Genomic DNA, 23,748 nt, shown 5'->3' with positions numbered 1-23,748 from the left:
AAGTAAAATGTTAATACATTCACTGTGGTAATACTAGCCAGCCCACTGCTATCATTTCTAACAACAGCAATCCTTTGTTGGGTTTGGGGGGCTTTGCAAATCTTTATAGGAGCAAATACAGTTTGTCTGGTGGGTTGGAACCAGCGACCTTGAATTGATGTGCAATACTTCCTGGACAGCGCCACCTCACTCACTGCTACGGAGACCATTCCGACTCAGTGACCCATGGGAAAGAGTAGAACTGTGTCTCTGGGTTCTGAGACTCGGGCTCCCTCGTACAATAATTAAATTTTGGAAATAACATTCTTGTATAATTTTGAAGTTTAGACTAAAATAATAAATTTTATTGTGATTTTCAAAACACCTTTTTCATCTCACTATTTGAATTGCACAATTGAACAGGGAAGTTTTCCTGCACTAGATTCTTAACCATGATAGGTAACTTGTGTCTTTAAAAGATGATTGCTCAGTGTAGAAATGGTTTTGATAGCATATGTTTCTGTCATAGATAAATTGTTCTCAAATAACCATATTTTATCATCTCTCTCATATTCTCATCAACTCTCTACTAAATAGTACTTTCATGGAATATCATGTATTACTAAAGTTAAAGTTCAAATCTTACTTTGTAATGTTGCTCTCTTCCGGGGAATGATGAATGTATACCCACATGTTGGAAAAGAGAAGGTTTATATCGAATACGCATGTGTTTATTCCTTTCTAAGCAATTTCTCTGGGGAAAAAACATAAGAGAAATAACAATATTTTGTTAAAAGCCCAGATGTTCTCCATTACTGCACTTACTGATGGCAGCAATGTTAAAGTATGTTATCTTTTTCTACAGCTCTATACTGCTACTTAAAATGAAATAAAGCAATTAACTGTTAGCTTCTACTTAATTATAGAACAAAAGAGTTGAGATAAGAGAGAGTTTTAAAGTATGTGTACTCATAAAATTTTTATCAGGAGTCATACTACTATTGAACTAACTATAGTTTTCTTCTTTTTCCTCTCTATTCCAAATATTTAAAGGAAGTTTTTAATGTTTTAATATATACACAATTTTGCTAAGCTACTTATTCTGGTGATTTCTTTCTATATTCATTGACTAATTCCTCTACTGAATTACATTCTCCTCAATTTCTTCTTAAATTGTCAAATGTATATTATTAAAACAAGGATTTAATGTTGTGCTATATTTTAAAAATAATCTGTTAAAATAAACATTTGGATATCATTCCTATGAAACACTGACAGATGAAATTATTATAATTAATAACTGAGAATGATATATATCAAATACAGAAAAATATACCTCAAATATATATTTATGACAAATTTTAAGTATGCCTATTTAAATAAATTTCTATTTAGTAGACACAGTCCCAGACCAAAATTATAATTAAAAATATATACCAATATTATAAACAATAGAATGTCTCAAATATATTATATAAGATACTAAATTATAGACAATGTTGTGCATTATGTACTCACATGCATTACGTACTCAGAGAATAACATTTATAGACTATGCAAATTATGAAATATAAAATAGTATGTAAACAAAAAATAATGACTGTTATAAACAACAGTATCGATAACAATATTACAAACAATACTGTAAAATTCTAATCATAAAGTAATGATTTTTATAACTATAATTGCTGTTGTTAGTTGTCGTGTATCTAGCTGTGACTCACGGGAACCTTGTGTGTAACAGAACAAAATATTGTTCAGTCTCGTGTCATTTCTATGATCTTTGGGATTGTGATAACAATTCCTCTCGGGAGAATCAATGCCAGGGATAATTGCAAGGAGTTGGAGATTAATGATGTGCCCAAAGCCCAACTCTTTCAAGATGCTCTTCTGCTCCATTATTGCCCCACTCCTCCTTTGAGTACATTCCCTCCTGCCCATCCCTGGGTTCTGTGATTCACCACAATATCCCAGAGAAACTCACACCACTTTGAGGAAATGTCTCATGTGGTGGTGGACATGGTTCAGTCCAAAATCCGAAGCACAGGCAGAAGTGAGCCAAATGCAGGCTCCAGAGCCAGAAGCCAAACTTTACCACGAGTCACAATGGATCTTCCTGCTTCTACCAAACCCCAGTCCGCAAACACCTATGGCTTTCCAGGTGCAGTGCTGTGTGTTAGAACTGTACCATGAACTTGCCAAGGAAAACAAAGGACGGTGTCTTAAGCCACACCCTCTGCAGATATGGTCTTGTTAGCTACCGTCCAATCGGTTCTGACCCACAGGAGCCCCATGCCCAACAGAATGAAACAGGCCCGGTCCCCACGCTCCTCACAAGAGTTCCTATTCTAGAACCCATTGTTGCCGTCAACGTTCAATGCGTCTCATTGAAGGCCTTTCTCTTTGCTGCTGCCCCTCTACTTTAAAAAGCAGTGTCCTTCTCTAGGGACTGGTCTCGCCTGACAACATGTCCAAAGTATGGTAAGGCTTAGGTGAGACAGTCGCAGCATCCTTGCCTTTAAGGAGTATTCTGGCTGTACTTTTTCCAAGAGAGATTTGTTTGTCCTTATATTCTTCACCAACACTGTAATTCAAACACGTTGATTATTTTTCAGTCTTTCTTACTTATTGTCCAACCTTCAGTCGCAGGTGAGGTAACTGAAAATAGCATGACTTGGATCAGGTGCACCTTAGGACTCCGAGTAACCTCCTTGCTTTTCCACACTTAGAGACGTCTTGGGATGCAGGTTTCCCAATGCAGTGCATCATTTGCTCTCCCGTCTGCTGCTTCCATGACCATTGATTGTATATTCAAACAAGATAAAATCCTTGAGAATATCAATCTTTTATCCATTTATCAAGATACTAATTATTGGCCCAGTTGTGAGGATCTAGACCTTCTTTATATTGAGTTGTGATCCATACTGAAGGCTAAGATCCTTGATCTTCATCAGCAAGTGCTTCAAGTCCTCCTCACTTTCAGTAAGCAAGGTTGTGTCATCTGCATATTGCAGGTTGTTACTTGCCTTCCTCCAATTCTGATGCCAAATTCTTCACTACATACCCCATCGTCTCTGATGACTTGCGCAGTACACAGATGGAATAAATATGGTGAAAGTAAACAACCCTGATGTACACTTTTCCTGGCCTTGAACTGTGTAGCTTTGTTGTTGTTCTCAGAATTGCTTTTTAATCCATGCACAAGTTCTGCATGAGCCCAATGGAATGTTCTGGAATTCCCATTCTTCTCAAGGCTGTCCATAGTTTTTTATGATCCACACAGTCAAATGCCGTGGCAGAGTCAACAAAACATACGCAAAGATCTTTCTGGTATCCTCTGCTTCTGCTAAGATCCATCTGCCATCAGCCATGATATCTCTTGCTATCCATGTCCTCTTCTGAATCTGGCCTGCACCCCTGGCAGCTCCCTGGCCCTGTACTGCTACAACGATTGTTGGTGTTTCCAAGCACCTTCGACTAAGCTAAAAGATACCATTAATGTGTGTGTGTGTGTGTGTGTGTGTGTAAAAGGTGTGATCACACTGAGAACTGAGTGCATTTGAAGTTTGTTCGACCAGGTCAGACTATTGATCAAACTTTCTATTTAGAGGTTCTGGAAAGATTATGTCAGTGTGCCACCTGATTTGTGGCAGACGGGGGACTGGTTTTGCCACCACGACAGCGCACCTGCACATGCAGTCATCTCTGCACACCAACTTCTGGCAAAGAGCAGCCTGCCTCTCTTGTCCCATGCACCTTACCTACCCACCCTCACTCCCAGCAACTGCCTTTTGTTTCTGAGAATGCAGAAGGACATGAAAGGACAGAGAGTTGACGATATAAAAGAGGTGAAGAAAAAAATGAGGAATGTGCTGTCAGCCATCCAAACAGATGAGTTTGAAAAATGTTTCCAAGAATGGAATCACAGATTTGACACATGCATTAAGTGCATTGGAGAGTACTTTGAAGGGGATAAGGTTGTTTTGTAAAAATATTTACATACATAGCTTTGAAAAAAGAATTCCTTTTTGGGTATATTTATTTATTGCAAGTCCTTTGTTGGTTATTAGATTATAAACATTTTATCCTAATCTGTGGCTCATCTTTTTCTCTTAACAGATGTTTTTTTTTTCAGTATCAATGTTTCTGGGGAAAAAAGTTGAAAGTTTTAATTCTGCTCCAATTGATTAATTTTTCAATCAATTGATTAAAATCAATGGATTCGGCTATGGTGCCATAAATCAGAACCCTTTAAATCATCTATTTTGAATACATGTTCTTATAATGTGTGAGGTTTTAGATCCTTTTGTTGTTCCCATCTCTCTTACTGCCACTGAGTGACAGCCACTCCTAGCAGAGCGGCGCTGTCCACGTGCGTCTCCCAGACTGGAGATCATGACAGTAGTCGAAACCCTCTCCCCTGGGGGCACCCGAGGTTTGAACTGCGGACTTTGCAAAGCAATATATGCCACCCACCCTGACATCCAAGTGATTCAGCCCGTTGATTGGAAGACGATCCTTTCACAATCAACATGCTTACAATACTTTTTAAAATATCAGTTAAGTCATTTTTCATGAGCCTATTTCTAGACGGTCTACTCTGTTCCATAGGGTTATCCATTTGCCTCTTACGTCGCTAAATACACAAGTGTGTTTCCATGTCGGAGTGCAGAAGTCAGAAGAGATACCTGAACAGGAGGTACATATTTGGCAATTTTAGCATATATTATATCTAGTAAAGCTAGGTTTTTGTTTGTTTCCTCTGTCACTTACTCATCCTCCCCAACCCCGATTTACAAGCATTTTTTTTCTCACTTGAAAGAAGGAAGAAATCTGACTAAAGCCAAACAAACCAACCCCAAGCCCACACTCACCGCCATGGAGTTCATTCCCATATAGAGGGGCTATGGCCTTACGAGGAGCCTATGGGACAGAGTAGACTGGCCCTTTGGGTTTCCGAGGCTGTAAACTGTTACTTCAGCAAAACCTGGTCTTCTCTGTCAAAGGCTGGTGGTTTAGAACTACTGACCTTGCAGTTGGCATTCGCATGTAGAAATCACTGTGCTACTAGAGTTCTTGTTTTTAACTAAAACAGAGGAGCTTAATCACAGGCTGAAGAGCACAGAGTATTTTAGTACATTTTTGGCCTCTTATTATTTTAACAGGTAAAAATATCAGCAACACTTTATGATATACAACGTTTAAAAATTGGAGTCATCCACCAGGCTTTGGTTTTGTAAACAAATTTTAGGTAAGTAAATTATATAAAGAGTATGTTTCTAATACACTTGGTATTCAAAAGACTAAGAAAAGAAACACTCACAAACATTTCCATTGGTCTGCAGTTCTTTATCTGAAAAATGTCATCCAAGAGCAAGTCTATGGGTTTCTCTTTGTAGAACATTAAAAAAAAACGTACAAAGTCAGGTAAGTCCTCAGATCTAAACAGCTTTCCTAAGGATAAAAAATGAGTAAGTTTTTTTTTTAATCACTTGAGTTTCAGGCAGTGTATAACAACAAAGACATTAAATACAAAAAGAGTAAAGCTGGAGGCTTCAAATCATTGTGAATGAGGGGGAATGTGGAGTGGAGACGCAAAGCCCATCTGTAGGCAACTGGACATCCCCTTACAGAAGGGTCATGGGGAGGAGACGAGCCAGCCAGGGTGCAGCATAGCATTGATAAGACATACGACTTTCCTCTAGTTCTTTAATGCTTCCTGTCTGCCCCACTATCATGAACCCAATTCTACCTTACAAATCTGGCTAGACCAGACCACGTACATGGGTATAGATAAGAGCTGGAAACACTGGGAAATCAGGACAGATTAATCCCTCAGAAATATTGAGAGTAAAGGGGGGACCGATCACAATGTTTTACATGTAACCTCCTCCCAGGGGGATGGGCAACAGAGAAGTGGGTGATGGGTAAAGGGAGACATCGGACAGTGTAGGATATGAAAAATTAATAATGATTTATAAATTATCAAGGGTTTATGAGGAAGGGAGGGTGGGGGAGGGAAGGGAAAAATGAAAGCCAATACCAAGGGCTCAAGTAGGAAGAAAATGTTTTGAGAATGTTGATGGCCACAAATGTACAAATGTGCTTGACACAATGGATGGATGTATGGATTGTGATAAGAGTTGTACAAGCCCCCAATAAAATGATTTTTAAAAATTAGGAAGCTACGATTTCAAAGGAACTATTATACAATTAATCTAATGAAATTTAGGGAAATGTATTCAAAGTGCTTCTTATCTCCAGTTTCAATATTTCCTTTCCTCTTAACAAGTAAAACCAAACTGCCACGGAGAGAGTGCTGACTCATAGTGACCTCCTGTGAGTTTTAGAGACTGAGACTGTTCATGGGAGTAGAAAGCCCAGTCTTTCACCCACCAAGCTGCAACTGGTTTCAAACTGCTGACCACGTGGATAGCAGGCAAGTGCATAACCACTACTCCATCAGGACTCCATTCTTAAGTAGGACCTCAATATTCAGCTTCTCTATGAAAAGTCTACATTTCTCAGCCTCCCTGGAAGCTAGATGGAGCCGTGGGATTAAGATGTGGCCCGTTAAGGAATCGTTAAGTAGAACTTTGGGGAAGTCTTTTTAAAAGAGAGAGACATGTCTTTTTCTTTTATTTTCTTTTCTTCTTTCTTGGCGAGTCTAGAAAGAGGTAGGTGTTTGGGTAGCATTGAATGTGGATTGAAGATAAGGTAAGGAAGTGTGATAGACTGGACTGAGGGTTGGAATCCCATTCTCAAGACCAAACTCGCTGCCATCAAGTCCATTCTGATTCATAGTGACCTTATAAGCCTGGGGAAAACTGCCCTTGTGGTTCCCAACTCCTTTTATGGAACTAAAAAGTCTCATCTTTCTCTCCAAGTTGGTTTCAAACTGTTGACCTTGCAGTTAGGGGCCCAATATATAACCAACGACGTCACCACGACTCCCAGTTTCCTTCCACTTGACCAACAGACTGTGGCAGAAACAGCAGAGGTTAGATCAATAAAACTTCTGCCCAAGTCTCTTGGAATACTTGCTCTTAACCCTAAGCTTGCGTCAACTGAAACGGGAGCAAGTCCTCTAGGCCACCCAGACCCAGAAGCTTCCAAATGCTTCCAGCCCCTGCTGCTATCTGAACATAACAGTCACAGGGCGGTGACCTTGGTGCCGCTGCCCCTCCAGGCATGGTTCTCACAAGTGCTCTGGAGAGGCAGTGACTTCCCTCATCCTGATTCAGAGATAGCGCATTCTAGTACCCCGCACATTGGAAACTCGGACCAAACCCCTGGTTAGAGTTCTCTATAGCTTATGTACATGCATCTACCCATAGAGAATGTGGCTAGAAGATCCGTATAAAACAATTCCACCTCACCATGGTGCTATTGGGCTTTATCTAACAAAACAGGTTCGTTGCTTACCTATGAATCCAAGAATTGAAAACTCAATATAAAACCAATTATTTGTAGTGATGTTCTGGACAAATTCTGTTATTTTGGTAAAGTACATATATTTTGTTACAATGTCATCCTCTAGCTGGAAAGGAAAAGAGAGAAAGGCACAGGTTATTGGATGAGTTGTGCTGCTTGAACTGTAACAAGACTGTGGCTAGAATGTAGTAAGAGAATTTTGTTTCATGAGCTAATACTTTTATTTTTAGTTCAGTTCACTGAAGGTCTTGATAGTCCATTTTCATTTTCTGGCTCTGATATTAGCCAATCCATACATGATCTGTCTCCCCCGCCCTAAATACCAATATGTAACAGTCAATCTAAATCGTCTTTGAAAACTGTTCTTTATCAAGATTGATTTCCATCCTCATGAATAATTTGTTTCTAGCTTCACGCTACCTAGCTTTATGCTTGACACGAGAGGGGTCATGTACTATTTCCAGATCACATGATGGGTAAGCTAGCTCTAGGCAAGGAGATGACAACAGGAATTGGGGCCACTTGTCATATCTAGCTAGTTACAACACTGCCTCAGATCAACCCACATAATCCTGCATAAGGATAGATGTTGGCCTCGAATGTATATGACGCATATGCTATATAAATTCAGTACCTACAATGTAGATGGAAGGCTACGGAAGTCTTTCGGTGCATGATCAGAACAGGAAGTTGAATTATGGTGCTTCGAATTAGCAAGAGTTCCTCATCTATTTCCATTGTAGTTGCTAGGTGCTGTTGAGCCTGGTCTGACAACTCAACTTTAGTTGATATTTTAGGGGGTTGTGGTGGTTTATTTTAGGCTCCTAAACATATTTATTTATTTATTCTATACCTTTAAAGCAACAGTATAATTTATCTGTTTTAAATAATGCCGGTTGACTCCTTGGCAGCTAAAATAAAGAAATCATACGTACATTGCCACCTCATCTTCCTCCTTCCTCAACGCTCTTCTGCGATGTTATTTCTGCCTTGCTAGGTTTTCCAGCACGTATATCCCAACTGATAAGTATAATCGCCATATTTCCATGAGTCACTATCTTCAGGTGCCTTAATTCAAAGCTCACACTGACCCTGCTGGTGTGTGCAATTCCTACCTTTCTTGCCTGGTAGCCTGGAGATCATCTTTATTGATTGATTTTGTAAGTCCGTCTGTCACCTCTTAAACAGGGCAAAGACAAGGCCAAGTTTCTTCTGAAAGGGTTGACGGGAACCATGCATTTTCAAACGGTGTTCTGTCACGTACACCCTAACTTTAGTGGTCATGGTCTTTCCGCAAGGTCACAAAATTTCCCTCCTAAATATCTATAGGCTTGCTTCTTATAATCTATATCCTGGAATCTATTGATTTCTAGAAAATTTCTGCTCAGATCGTGATGTAAGGGCCCAAATCCTCATTCTATTTCACTATTTTTAAAAGATCATCCCCCACCTCTTGCATGCTCTCCATTGCCGTGACATCTCCCATTGTGGAAAATCAATTGACCATAAATAGAAAGGTTTGTTTGTGAACTCTCATTTCTGTTTCATTGATCTGTATAGCTGTCCTTGTTCTGACTCCGATTTGTCGGACAGCAATGGCTTTCAAGTGAGTTTTGAAATTGAGTACTCTAAGTCATCCAATTTTATTCTTCTAATTTGCCGTTCAAAACTGCATCAGCTGTTTTATGGGTCTTTACATTTCCAAACAAACATTAGGATTAGCTGATCAATTTCAACAAAAAGGCCTGCTGGAATTTTAAGGGAGATTGTGATAAATGCATCGATCCATTTGGAGAAAATTGCAGTGTTGACACTTCTGGGGGGAGCTTTATTCTCTTGCATTAATAGCTATTTATAATAGTGCATACCGTGCGTTTCTATTCGGTGAGACAATTCCATATTCTCTACTCATTATTCTATTTTAAAATCTCCTTTGTTGTTCTCTCTCGTGTATTTGTTTACAATGAACTTCTAAGCAATTTATTCATTGACAGAGCCCTCCCCCAACAGACAACAAAACAACAATAAAACCCTAAGGCTATTTTGGATAGAATTTTATTAATTTAATAACAACAAACTGATACTTTTCTAACTCAGAATCTTCTCATTCAAGGCCATATTTCTTCCCATTTATTCATGCATTGTTTCTTTTCCCCCCATTAAAATAGTGAAATACTTAATGCTTAGTGAAATACCTACTGTGTCCTGGGCCAAGAGTAGAGGGAGCAGCAATGAGAAAAAAATGTGTTACTCTGTCCTTGTGTGGCTTACTGGTATAGGATGCTTCCTGGGTGGCCAGCAAACTATGTTCATAACTTGATGCTCTGACTATGTTTTACTCATGGCAGAGTTTCCCCTAGAGGACAAGGAGTCTGACAAAGCAGGCCCAGGGTATGGGCAACCGGGCAGCAGCAGCCTGAAGAAGTGTGTTCAGACGGGGGCTGAAGCCTACCCGCTCTTACACCCAAGTTCAGCCTGAGTGGCCACCAGGAGCATCTTTCATGTTCTCAGTAAAGCAGCTCTGTGAGGTGCTTTCCACTTGGATATAGGAGAGCCTCCATCACATACACCCGTGTCCTTGAATTATTCTCCTGGCGGTTGAGATGCTTCTTAAGGCCTTGAAGACACATCATCCCAACCAAGGTCATGTTTACTTTCACTTGACATTATTCTTTGGAAATGATTTTTGATGAGGACAAGACGAGTAGTCCCAATGAAGTGGAGATTAGAGATGCCCCAAACAGCTGACCTTCCCAAAAGGTTATACCACTCCATTATCCTTGAAATCAACCACCTCATGTCTTCCTCATGTCCCAGGGTTCTGCAGTTTGCTATGACATCTCATAGAACTCACATGCCATAAAGAAAATGGCTCGTGTGGTTGTTGTTTGTTAGGTAATGTGTTATTCTGGGTAGGCTAGAGAAACGAATTCATAGACACTCATATGTGTTTAAGAAAGAGCTTTCTACACAAGAGCAATTGACTATTGAGAAAATATTCCAACCCAGTCCAGATCAAGTCAATAATTCTGATATTATCCCATATGTCCAATACCAGTTTATAAATTCCTCTTCAGACTCATGAAACACATGCAACGATGCCAAATGGAGGAAGATCACAGGCCAATGAGTGGAAAGTCTTGTGGATCCAGTGGCTATGGAGGCATCTCAGTGCTGGCAGAGGTCTCCACGTGACTTCTCCAGCACCCAGGGCTGCATCGGGGTAGGTCCATGTTGCTTCTTCTTAGGGATGTCTCACAGGAAGTGAGCCTTGCCAGCTGAACCAGAGAACTAGCTAAGGCAGCTGTACACTCATCCGACCATCAGAGAATAAGAGACAAAAAAGGTGAGGCTCCCAGAGTAGTTTATCTCTCCGCCCTTCAATCAATCCCACATGAGTGCCTTGACCAGGCTGGCACAATAAACCTTAACTATCACAAAAGGTTAGCGAGAAAATGTGCTGAACACCTTTCCAAATTTTAGGAGGCTCTTTCCCATGATCCCAGCCTCCTGATTTTCTCAGTTAAGCAGGGAACTGTTGATTTTCTTATTAAGGGAACAGCTCAAAGCTGGAAATTCACTCTTCTTTTAGCACAGACCTTAATTTTGATGGCTAGTCTTCAGATCACAAGCCCAAGGAAAATAAGGGTGATCAGTTGAGAGTCACTCCCTCAAGATGTATCACACCTTAATCCTGCCTCAATATATGCATGGAATCATTGAGAATGTGGAAAGAATACACAGAGTCGCTGTAAAACAAGAATAGGTCGACACTGCACTATTTCAGAAGGTAGAATATGAGCAAGAACGAGTGGGGATGCCGGACGAAGGTGAAAAGGCAATGCTTGCCTTAGCCTAAACCAGAGCTCCAGGGATGGATGGAATGCCTCTTGAAATGCCTCAGAAAGCTGAGTAAGCACTGACTCTATTCACTTATCTCTGCCAGGAAATTGGAAGACAGCAAATTGGCCAACTGACTGGAAGAGATTCATATTTGTGCTCATTCCTAAGAAAGGTGGCCCAACAGAATGCTCAAGGTATAGAGCATTATAACTGACAAAGCAAGTAAATTTTTGCCGAAGATTCTCAAACAATGGTTGCAACCGCACATTGACAGGGAACTGCCAGAAGTTCAGGCTGGATTCGGAAGAGGATGTGAACAAGGGATATCACTGCAAATGTCCGATGGATCTTGGCTGGAAGCAGAGAATTCCAGAAAGATGTTACTTGTGTTTTATTGCCTCTGAAAATGCATTTGATTGTGTATAATAAGCCATGGATAACCTTGAGAATGGGAATTCCAGAACACTTCATTGTGCTCAGACAGAACTTGTACATGATTCAGGAGGCACTTGTGTGAACAGAACAAGGAAATACTACATGATTTAACATCAGGAAAGGTGTGCATCAGAGTTATGTCCCCTCACCATACTTGTTTAATATAGATGCTGAGCAAATAATCAGAGAACCTGGCTTTATGAGGAATGTCACATAAATATTGGAGGAAAGCTCATTAACCTGCAACGTGCAGATGACACTACCTTGCTTGCTGAACGTGAGGAGGACTTGCAGCACTTGCTGATGAAGATCAAGGATTGTCGCCGTATGCATGGATTACAACTCAATGTAAAGCAGACCAGAGTCCTCAAACTGGACCAGTAGGTAACAGCATGATAAATGGATAAAACATCCAAGTTGTCAAAGATTTTGTCTTTCTTGGATCCACAATTAATACTCAGAGAAGCAGCCGTCAAGAGGTCAAAAGATACACGGCAATAGATAAGCCTGCCGCACAAGATCTTTTTGGAGAATTTGAAAAACAAGGATGTTACTTTGAGGGCTAACATGTGCCTGAACCAAACGATGGTATTCTCCATTGTCTCATATTCATGTGTAAGTTGGGCATTGAATAAGGAAGACAGAGAAGAATCCGTGTATTAAAATCGTCATGCAGGAGAAGAATATTGACAGTACCATGGTCTGTGAAAAGGACCAACTGATCTGTCTTGGAAGAAGTGCAGTCAAGGTGCCCGTTCAAGGCGAGGATGGTGAGGCTTTGTCTCACATACTCTGGTATGCTGTCATGAGGGATGTCATGCTTGGTAAAGTGGAGGGGCAGCAAAGGAGAGGAAGGCCCTCAATGAGATGGATTGACATTGGGCCTGCCACAGTGGGCTCCGGCATAGGAACAATTGTAAGGCTGGCTCAGGCCCGGGTAGTATCTTGTCTATTGTCCAGGGGGTCCCTATGGGCCATAGCCAACTTGATGGCACCTAACAGCAACAAAAACAACAATCTTGCCTCAGTAGCATAGCAGACAACTCACTCTAAAATGGCATTACGCCATGAGTGTAGAGGCCAGAAGTCACAATACATTACTAAATGGAGAGCTATGGCTACAAGGACCATGTTAGATAATTAATCACAGAGAAAAACGGCAGAGGTGATTGTTTTCATTTTAAACATTTGCATGCTTGTTATATTTATTCCTAAGTGTTTTATAAACTTTTCCTTTTAAAAAATTGGTTATGGATGATATAGAGCAAAATATACATATTGATATTTATGTATTTATGTTAATTCTGGACATATTCATGAACTCACTTATTAGCTTTAATGGCCTTTACATTAATGATCTTATTTTTATTTTTTAATAGAAAAATTTTCCCTGAAGATGATAATTACATTTATCTCTCTCCCACATATTTCTGTTCCTGCTTAATTGCACTGACTGAGACCTTCTAAAAAATTATGAAGACTAGCCTCTATTCCCAGTTAAATTAGAATAAATTCTCAGTTAAATGCACGCACTTGTTTGCCAACCCTGAAGACAGTTAATAATTTTTAAAAATTATTTAATCATTTTACTGGGGCTTTTACAGCTCTTCTAACAATCCCTACGTCCATTGTGTCATGCACATTTGTACACAGCAACATTTAAAAAATTCAAGGCAAATGACTATAGCAACAGATACTGAGAAGCAGGATAAATTTCGATATCCATGTGCGACTTAAAAAAGACGACATTTGCAACTGCTTGCAGGACCACATCTGGCCTCATTTAGTAAATACATTTTATTATTTCACAGCCATTTACTTGTCATCTATGATTTCTTGAGTACTACCCAAAAGCAGAAAGACTGGGGTATATAAAACCTGAATATTTACCATCTGCCCTTTAACAAAAAAGTTTATCAGCCTCTGATGTACTATTATATGAATAGATCATGTAGTGTTCAAATATGGCTGTTTTTCATTGTAACAACAGTTGTATTGGGCTGCTACTTGCAGGATCAATAGTTCGAAACCACCAGCCCCTCAGGAAGAGGAAGATGAGGCTTCCTACCAGTAAGAGGTAAAGTCCTAGAAGCCCACAGGGGCAGGTCTGCCCTGTCTTGCAGGATCCATGTGAGCAGGACTCAACTCAGCAGCTGGAAGCTTGGTCGGGATTTCATAGTACTACAATGGGTCGGCCTCTTGTCTTATTCTTGTAAAATGTGTTACCAGGGACACATTTTCCCAGCAGAATGAATTGGTAATATTTAGATATATTTTCTAAGTTACAGAAAAATTTAAATAGCATAGGAACGACCTATCTAGGGCAACTTTGACAGCACTGACCTGCAAACCATCTGGTGGTGGATACTTGGTCATTTCTGGGGTTTGAGCTTATTTTATTTCATCTTTTAGTACTCTAATTGTTAATTAGGTTATATGCAAGTACTTTGGCATTTCAGCTAGATTTTCATTTTTGTTTTAGCATGTTATCGATTTGTTCCTCTCTCTCTCTCTCTTGTTGAATAGGGTTCCTCGTTTTCATTTCTAATGCTCTTGACCTGGTCCTTCCTTCCATGATCAGCCTTGCCGCGGAACTGCCTGTGTACAAGTGTTTTCAAAGAACAAATGTTTACAACTTAATTAGCTCCTGTATTATGTTTTCTTTTTGCCTTCTAGTCTATTTGTTCCTCTTTATTTCTTTTCTCATTTATTTGTCAGTATATCTAACATCTTGAGCTTCGTAGTTAGATCATTTCTGGCTCTTAAAAGCATTTCAAGCTAGAATTTGTCTTCTACAGTTGTAGCTCTCTCAAGTAGGCATTGATGGAGGTATACTATTCTTAATCACTAATTTTTGAATATTTGGTTATTATTTTAATTCAATAAATCCGAGTGTTTTAAAATTGCCCTGTGGTGGATGGATGCTTTGAATATGCTGTTCTTTAGTAAATTAACAATATTTGCATCCAGGCTTAAACTCCTTCAATGACCTCTCTAGCACTGGTTTCCTCCAAATTCACCCCTTGCCTCTCTACTCCTTGTGTTTATGCTCCCTGTTACCTTGGTCTTAAGGATCTTTAAGTTCCTCTTGTTGTTGCTGGGTGCCATCGAGTCAGTTCTGACCCATAGTGACCCTCTACACAACAGAATGAAAGCCTGCTCAGACCTGCACCACCTCACAATTGTTCCTCTGCTTGAGCACATTATTACCACCACTGTGTCAATCTATGTCCTTGCCGGCCTTCCTCATTTTTCGCTGCCCCTCTACTTAACCAAAGATGAGGTCCTTTTCTAAGGACTGGTCCCTCCTGACAACATGTCCAAAGCATATGGGACAACTACTAGGTATCAGTGTTTTATCAGACTCCTTCCCAAGGCTGGAAACACTAGAGCATCAGCAGAGTGAAGCTCTGTGCACTGTGGCTTTCTACTTGGTCCCTTCACTTTGCTCGCTCTTATTTGCGACGGACGGCATCCAGTGATACGCTTTCTACTGCCAACCCGCCGTGCATGCAGGGCTAGTGTCGGGCCTTTGAGGGGAGAGAGAGCGATGAGCGTGTGCCTGAGGGTGCCACGGTGAACGCGAGCCGGAACACGCAGAAAATGCTTCTAGAGCATTTAGTCTAAACGCATGACTGTATCATGTAAAATTACAAGTTATGTGTATGGGGCCATTGACATTGTCCTGGGGGAATTTACCCAGCCTACCACAGCATCTTATTGATTTTCTTCCGAGAAGTGATACCAATCTATTGTTGTTGCTGTTAAATGCCATCAACTTGGTTCTGACCCATAGTGACCCTGATACACAACAGAACTGCCTGGTTCTGTGCCGTCCTCACAATTGTTCCTGTTCCTGACCCCTTCATTGTGGCCACTGTGGCAAAACATCCCTTGAGGACCTGCCTCTTTTCCACTGTCCCTCTGCTTTACCAAGCATGAGGTCCTTCTCCGGGGACTATATCCGTCACCCATCTGTTACTCTTTTAATAACGTTTGCTACTGTCATTGTGGTTCTGTGCTACAAGAATCTTAGCTTACAAAGAAAGGTAACTTGTTGAGACTTTTCTCCTTCGCTGCTTCAGAACTTAGCACCATAGCTGGCACAAGGTTAGTGCTCAAAATTTATCTGCTAAACTGAATGACCTTGTGGGCAAAGAAATGTCAGAGGTACAACTTAAAATGTTCTTTTCTAGATTAATCATTATAAATATATCTATATATAGTACAGTGACTATTTTTATATTCCCTAAGGTAGCGGGATACAATGAGGGCACAGTAAATATTAAAAGGAACACAGGGAAGATGGATAAAAGAATGCCATTAGTGTAAATTATGTTTATAAAGGTCTTACCTGTAAATAATACATGGCCTTAGATTTGGCGTAGAGCATCAAAAAACAAAAATCCAGCACTTGTTTGACCAGGTGGCTAAAGATAAACGATGAAATGTGTTAACATTTTGGTCATTTAATTTTTTTATTTATAAGCATATTTCAATAATTTAAGACGGAAACTTTTCCTGATGGTTTTCTAACACAATGCAAAGCACCATCTCCATAAGTAAAACCGATTATGCTTCTACTAAAAAGTTATTCAGTAGACAAGAATATGCAAATGCTAAAACAAGATCCATATACCTATTTTATAAATAAGTTAGTCAATTTTAATCTACAAGAATCTATAAAAAAAAGTATTGCTATAAAATCATAGAAATTAATTAAACAAAAATATCACAATGCTAAGCGATGGTGTCTGGCCATGTGGTCCATTGAAGTGCATCCCGCTGTCCTGCCCCTGGGCATTCTACACTCTTCAATGAGCACATCAGAGTGGCAGGCTGGGCATGCTCCAGTAACTTGAACCATGTACCTTTTAACAAAAATAAGTCTCAAGGGGCAAGATCAGATCTAATAGGATCGATTGGGAAAGGTTTCCAAAGGAAATTCTCTTAGGTCAGCCCCTGCTCCCCTCAGAAAATTAGCATTGTTGTGATGGGGGGAAAAAAATCCTGGCCTTTTTTTTCACCAAAGCCATTTTCAATCTTCTCAAAACTTCTTCATGATCAGCCTCTGAGATCATTCAATGTCCTTTGAGAAAATTTATCAAGATTATCCCTCTGGAGTCCCACATAACATTTGCCAGAACATTCTAAGTCCATCTCTCCACCTTGAATTTAATTGGCCCAACAGATCTTTTTCTTTTCTTTAAGGCACTGCTGTGAGGTGAGTGGCTGGACTGCTGGCCGAAGGTCAGAGGTTTACATCTACCAGCTCCTTCACAGGCAAAAGATGAAATTCCCTGCTCTGGGAAAGATTGCCAAAGCCTTGGGAAACCTCTGTAAGGTCACTGTGGGGGAAGGAGTAAACTCAAGGGCAGTAGGTCTGGTCTTGAATATCTAGACCAAACTAAGTGTATTCCCGAGAGAGCCTGTCTTCCTCCACCCACTAATCACAAGAACATGTTCAAACCCATTTGGTTTAGACTGTGCCCCCGTGTGAATCAACTGGAACCCTAGTACCGATGCATGTTTTCCTTATCCTCACATATAATAGGGTTAATATTCATTCTGATTCCCGTCCTTATTCAAATTATAGAGACTTTTGTTTCTAATATAATTATAAGTGAGATCCTGGGCCATATCCCGAGGATACAAAGAGCAATCAATGCACAATGCTGCCCCATTTCCGTGGTCAAACGTGAAATCACAGAAAAAGAATACAATTAGAACTGCTCGAATTTAACAATAAGGACCCTCTGACAGTCAATGGGCTGCGGGGAGCAGAAGGCTAAGGCATTCGATGCAGAGGGGTAAAGCACAAGCCTCACCGCTGTTGACTCAGTTCTGAGTCATAGAGACCCTAGAGCAGCGCTTCTCAACCTGTGGGTCGTGACCCCCTTGGGGGGGGTCGACCGACCCTTTCACAGGGGTCACCCAGTTCATAACAGTAACAAAATCACAGTGATGAAGCAGCAACGAAAATGATTTTATGGTTGTGGGGGTCACCACCACACAAGGAACTGTATTAAAGGGTCAGGGCTTTAGGAAGGTTGAGAACCAATGCCCTTTAGGACTGCCTCTGCGGGTTTGGGAGACTATAACTCTTTATGGGGGAAGAAAGCATCCTCTTTCTCTCCCACAGAGCAGCTGGTGGTTTCCAACTGTTGACCTGGCGGTTAACAGCACAATTGGTAATCCGCTACAGCATCGGAGCTCCCGGGTAGAGGGAGCTCCCAGGTAGAGGGGTAACACCTGCAAAGGCTTTCTCTCCTTCAAGCCGGCCACGTTCGTTTCAGAGAACTGGTTAAGAGGATGGTAAGTCTTGTATGTAACAAAGGAAAAGTTTGCTGGGGCCTGGCTCATCCTTCAGGCTATTAGAAGGCTAACTAAGTAGGTGTGTAATAAAGAAGACCCGAACTGATTTCAAAGTAGGACCGGTCCTGAGACGGACCAGTTAAATGACCTACAACCATGTTCAGTGCTTCCATCCTACTCTTAGTTCAGGTCACAGTGCATGGAGCCTTGAGAGCTTCTAAATTGCCTTGTTAGGCACAATGATTGGTTTCCATTCACCTGGAGGGAGGCGGAGTCAGGACAGGTGGAGCTTATGGAATGGGGGGCTAGTTGCCTCCGTGAAACATTGCCTCCTTCCCCAGTATACATACTGAAATGGAATGGTGCTTGGCTACCATTACTGAATCTTTTGGTCAAAGATTCCACAGAATAATCCTGATCAAAATGGGGTAAATGTAGAAGAGATTTTTTTATCTTCCTATAGCCATAAATATTGGACAAACCTCTGAAACTCTTACCTGGATACAATCTTTAAACCTTCGACTAACAATATCCCCTGCAATCTTCTCAAAGTCAAGCAACAGTTTTGAGTAACTAGTAAAATGTATCTGCCCCAACATGGTACTCTTGTAAGAACTATTTATATGGGATAATTCTGACTTGCACATGCAGAGTAGGCCATAGGAAATATCATGGCTTGGCTCTGGCACACCTACGTCTTCAAAGTAAGTGGACACGGAACAAGGAAGAGCGAAGAAGAATTAGCATATTTGAATTGGGTGCTGGCGAAGCAGGTTGAAAGTCTCCTGGGGTGCTAACAGGACAAACGGATCAATCTGTCTTGGAAGAAGTAGGGTCGGAGTGCTCCTTATAGGCAATGGGGTGGCAAGACTTTGTCTTACATATTTTGGCCATCTTGTCAGGAGAGACCAGTCCCTGGAGAAGGACATCAAGTTTGGTGAACTGCGGGGGCAGCCATAGAAGAGTGGGATCGACCCGGTGGCTGCAACCGTGGCTCAGGCACAGGGACAATTGTGAGGGGGGCTCCGGGTCATTCTGCTGTGCATGGACTTGTTCTGGGCCAGAGTCAACTTGACTGACAGTATGGGATCCAATTAACAACTTGAACAATTAGATAGGAACCCTAGGAGGCAGTGCATTTGTGTTGATGAGGGACGAACAATTCAGTAAAGGAGAGTGAAACGGTTGCCTCACCGGAATATATATAACCCACGAGACTAAATGGCGCGTGTAGAAACGGCATGTTTCACTCAATAACTGTAACATAATACCAAACAACCCTATGGAGAAGTTCCACCCTGTTATACGGAGTTGCTGGGTTAGAACCAACTTGATGCTAACCAAAAGTAACCATCTCAAATACACCATCATCTTCCCCCCCCCCCCCACAAAGGCTCCCCGATTGGAACAGAGAGCGCCGAGGGAAAGCAATGTGTTGGCCAGCTCACAGCTTATGACTCAAAGCACTAGGCGTTCCTGCAAAAGACAAGTCCTGCCGGAGAGTTCTAGATGCTGATATGCCACTCATGATTCTAAAACAAAGCTACTAGGCTTCTGGGGACGACACCGTTTAAAATTTTGGACATGTCTTTCTCATGATATTTTGAGAAAATGAATTATTACATTGCCCAAGAATCTACCACATTTGTAACCAAACAATAATAATTCTAGGTATGTGGATAGAGCTAATACTTCAAAGTTACTCTGTCAGCACTATCACATTTTATTCTCAGAAGTTCGCCAAGCATGTAATATAGATTCCATTATCTCACTCAATCACCAGCAGTGAGTCCATGCGGACTCATTGAGACTCCCTGTGGGTTTCTGAGACTGTGACTTGTTATGGGAGTAGAAAGCCCCATCTTTGCCCCCATAGGGCCTGCTGGTGGTTTTGAACTGTTGATCATGTAGATCGCAGCCCAACTTGTAACCACTGTACTGCCAGAGCTCCCTAGATATCAGTATACGAGAGAGAGAGAGAGAGAGAGAGAGAGAGAGAGAGAGAGAGAGAGAGAGAGAGAGAGAGAGAGAGAGAGAGATTTTATTTTAGTATACACTGGAAAGTTAGGGAAAGTAAAAAAAATTTTTTGAAAAGCTCAATTTCCTTGCTTACAATGACCAGCTAACTGCAAAATGGGGGCTAAAAGACAATTATAATGATCTATAATTCCAGGATTTTGAATGGCTTTTTCCTTCTTTAGGGGACCCTAGTAATGTAGTGGGTTACCTGTTGGGATACTAAGTAGAAGTTCGAGCCACCAGCTGTCCAGTGGAAGAAAAGTGAGGCTTTCTATTCCCAGAATCACAGTCCCAGAAACATGCAAGGTCAGTTCCAGTCTGTCCTACGGGGTCTCTGTGAGTCAGAATCGACTCTCCATGGCACTTAGTGTCTTGGCTAACTCTTATTTGAATAATATGGACATAGATCATCAGCAGTGTGCTGGTCAGTATTCAACAAGTGGCCCCTAGATTGGGAGTGAAGTCTTCAGGTATAACTTTTGCCCATTTCTATGATATAAATACTCCTATCATGGCCTCTGTCATCCTACAAATTTGATATCACCAAAAACCTTTGGAAGGCATGCTATAGACTCAGCATGAGCTGGCTTCAACATACTTCTTGGAATACTTTCTATAAGGTGATGATGATTTCAATTATTTTTTCATTTCAAATGTATTGCTTAAGAATACAATTTTCTAATATGTCATACCTCTTCAGAGTTTGTGATTCCTTAGTTGATTGCTCGGCATTTAACATGTTGGGATATAAAAAGGTTGGTATTGAAATGACCTCTACCGATCCAGACATCACTTGCTTTCTGAATCTATAATAGAAGAAAATCAATGAGGCTTGCAATGGAATATTTGATTTCCCAAAGTAATAGAAATGCTTTAAGGGACTTTCCCTGTCCAAGTCCATAAACACTTCTGATTGGGACACTTTTATATGATGATACAAAATATCAACCTCAAAATACCAACACTGTTTAGTCAAAGGCCTTATACATCGAAGAGAGGCTTATTTTAAAAAAAAACTTTAATTAGTTTATATCAGTCTGTGAATTTTTGAAAGTATCTAATGAGATATGTACTCTGACCTATTCAAGATCACGAAGTTAAGATGACGCAGCACCTGCAGGAGAGGGAGACCACTCAGCCATTTGGAAATGCATCATTTTTAGCAGCATGGCTCCTGACCGTGGATTGTCTCAGCAAGTAGGGCTTCTGGATTAGGTCTGATCCTTGTCCAATCACCGGAACACTCAGCAGTCATTCGCATCTTTATGTTTGCAGCTTTTTATGGATAGAGCAACCCGGCATCATTATAATATACAAATTACTGTTTGCCAAGGCAAGGACATCAATCTCCAGTGCCGTTGGGATATGGGATGGGAGACTGGGGAGCCTGCCTTAAAGGCAGATAACCTGGCTGTAAATGGGATTAAAATTTGTATATTATGCTATATACTGTACATTATGTTAAATAGTAACATCTCAAAGCAACATGGGTTTTAAACTATTAGGTGAGAGAAGCGGACCTGAGGCCCAATAGGTATGATCTCTGTAACTTGTAAAAGAGGCATCTTTGCTTTACATCGTTCCCTCGTGCAGGCTCACATTTCAGTCACCGTGGTGAGTTCACTGTGAATTACCACACAAAGCACCAACTTCACTGCTAGTTCGTCGGTCCATAAATCACGACTTTAAAACCAACAGAGGCAGATGGTGTTCCACAGCTACTCATGATTGCTCACTACGCGTCAGTTCTTCAGTTCACGCACAGACAGCCGAGTGTGACCAGACATGCCTCGGAGATCTGAATAGTAACACTCATCTTGCAAGGAACAAAGTGTTCAAAATACCCATAGGGATTCTTCCCAGACTCTAAGAGTCATCGGGAGATTCCCTGGTTATTTATTTGATTTGATTTTGGGCGGACTGTGAATGGAGGAGGGCATGAAAGGGTCACTGGTTGCCCTTTGGTTTTAAGGTTTATCAAATGAAAAGATTCTTAAAATAATTTAAAAAAAACAAGAAATACTATAACGTTTTCTGGGGAGTAGAGAATACTGGTAAGAAAGAAAAGAATGGGGAGTCATTGTATCTGTTTGCTTTAAGGTAAAAGTAGGAACATTTAAAAGTGAGATTGCATAACTTTAAGTCATGAGACTTTGCATAATTCTTTAAAATAGCAGATGCAGTAAAAGTATCAAGAGGGAAGGAGGTAGAAAGGGGGAACCGATCACAAGGATCTACATATAGCCTCCTCTCTGGGGGATGTGCAAGAGAACAGTGGGTGAAGGAAGACACCGGGCAGTGTAAGATAAGATAAAGGGATAATTTACAAATTATCAAGAGTTCATGAGGGAGGGGGAAGGTGAGGAGGGAGGGGAGGGGAAAAAGGAAAATGAGGAGCTGATTCCAGGAACCCAAGCAGAAAGCGAATTTTGAGAATGACGAGGGCAACGAATGTATAAGGGTGCTTTACACAATTGAGGTATGTATGGATTGTGATAAGAGTTGAATGAGCCCCAATAAAATGATTTTTTTAAGTAACATCAAGTTAGAATGTTTTGGATTACTGAACTTAATAAGAACTTTAACTTGTCTTTTAGGCAGGTCCTTTTAAGTCCAGAGCTCCAAGTTTCAAGTTGTAAGTAATTTCTACCTCCATGTCCAAGAGCAAAACTCTTGGAATCCTCTCTATTGACACCTGCCTAGGGCTTTCTAATATGAGGTAATCAGTAGCATCCAGAGTCCTTGAGCCAATTACACCAGATCTGCTAGTTGCCAAGGCCTGGAGAAACAACTATTTCTGCAGGTTGCTGCCATTATGCATGAGTAATTTTACCATATAGACATCTAAGGGGAAAGCTTTATAGCTTTACTCAAAATACCATAATAATTGTCATTTCATAAAAGGTGAATGTGAATAGTTTCAACAAAATAATAATTTATCAATTATGAAGGGTTCATGAGGGAGGGGGAAGGGTCCATGAGGGGAGGGAGGGGGAAAATGAGGAGCTGATATTAAGGGCTCATGTAGAAAGCAAATGTTTTGAGAATGATGAGGGAAACAAATGTACAAATGTGCTTGACACAATGGGTGGATATATGGATTGTGATAAGAATTGTACGAGCCCCCAATAAAATAAATTTTTAAAAAAATCAGCACAAAACCAAGGAGACAGAGGTCAAGTACATGCCAGATTTCTACCTTCTCCAGATGGCTGTCCTGCCCCTTGGCACTCTTCTTTCCTGTATGGGTTTGAAAACTTCCCTGCAATGCCTCTCAGACCTCAGGAACTGTACTTAGAGCAGGTGGTTTATTAAGAAAACCTTGGGCTACCATTTTGGATCAGAATAAGGATGCATATAGTCACAGCTTCCCTGCTTCCACACAGGGCAACTCTCTCAGAATCTTTTGGGTGTGCAAGTTTACTTTCAGCCCTCTGAGGAAAGGCTCTGCTGAGACCCTGAGACAGGCTCCCGCCAGCAGCTGCTCCCTGCTGCTGGGCCTTTTCCAGCCTGTTGTTGTCTTCAGTGTCACTGCTTCTCATGGAGACTCCTTGCTTTGTTTCTCTCTCTGCTTTTCTCTACTTCCTGCTTTTTTTCTTCTTCTTTATTTTTTGTGGCTGCTTATACATACAACTCCTTGCCAATTTCAAGGGCTGCCCTGTCCTAACAGGGCCACAAACTAACCGATGGCCTCTCAGTGGTCCACAGATACTTCATCTGCAC

At 40.9% G+C, this 23,748-nt stretch overlaps 1 protein-coding gene across 1 annotated transcript in view; it reads right to left on the bottom strand.

Moving 5' to 3' along the window:
• Positions 1 to 607: 607 nt before the first annotated feature.
• MGAT4D (MGAT4 family member D) overlaps positions 608 to 23,748 on the bottom strand; it is a 62,760-nt gene continuing 39,619 nt past the window's right edge. Inside the window, exons 6-10 of the mRNA XM_075543528.1 lie at positions 20,718 to 20,831; positions 16,046 to 16,121; positions 7,405 to 7,519; positions 5,303 to 5,433; positions 608 to 733 (exon numbers count right to left, since the gene is read on the bottom strand). Coding sequence (XP_075399643.1) covers positions 608 to 733; positions 5,303 to 5,433; positions 7,405 to 7,519; positions 16,046 to 16,121; positions 20,718 to 20,831 — 562 coding nt within the window. The remainder of the gene's footprint in view (positions 734 to 5,302; positions 5,434 to 7,404; positions 7,520 to 16,045; positions 16,122 to 20,717; positions 20,832 to 23,748) is intronic.

The sequence above is a fragment of the Tenrec ecaudatus genome, chromosome 3, assembly GCF_050624435.1.
Source record: "Tenrec ecaudatus isolate mTenEca1 chromosome 3, mTenEca1.hap1, whole genome shotgun sequence".
Taxonomy (NCBI): Eukaryota; Metazoa; Chordata; class Mammalia; order Afrosoricida; family Tenrecidae; genus Tenrec; species Tenrec ecaudatus.
The sequence above is the reverse complement of the archived record's forward strand: the minus strand, read 5'-3'. Positions and strand labels throughout refer to the sequence as shown.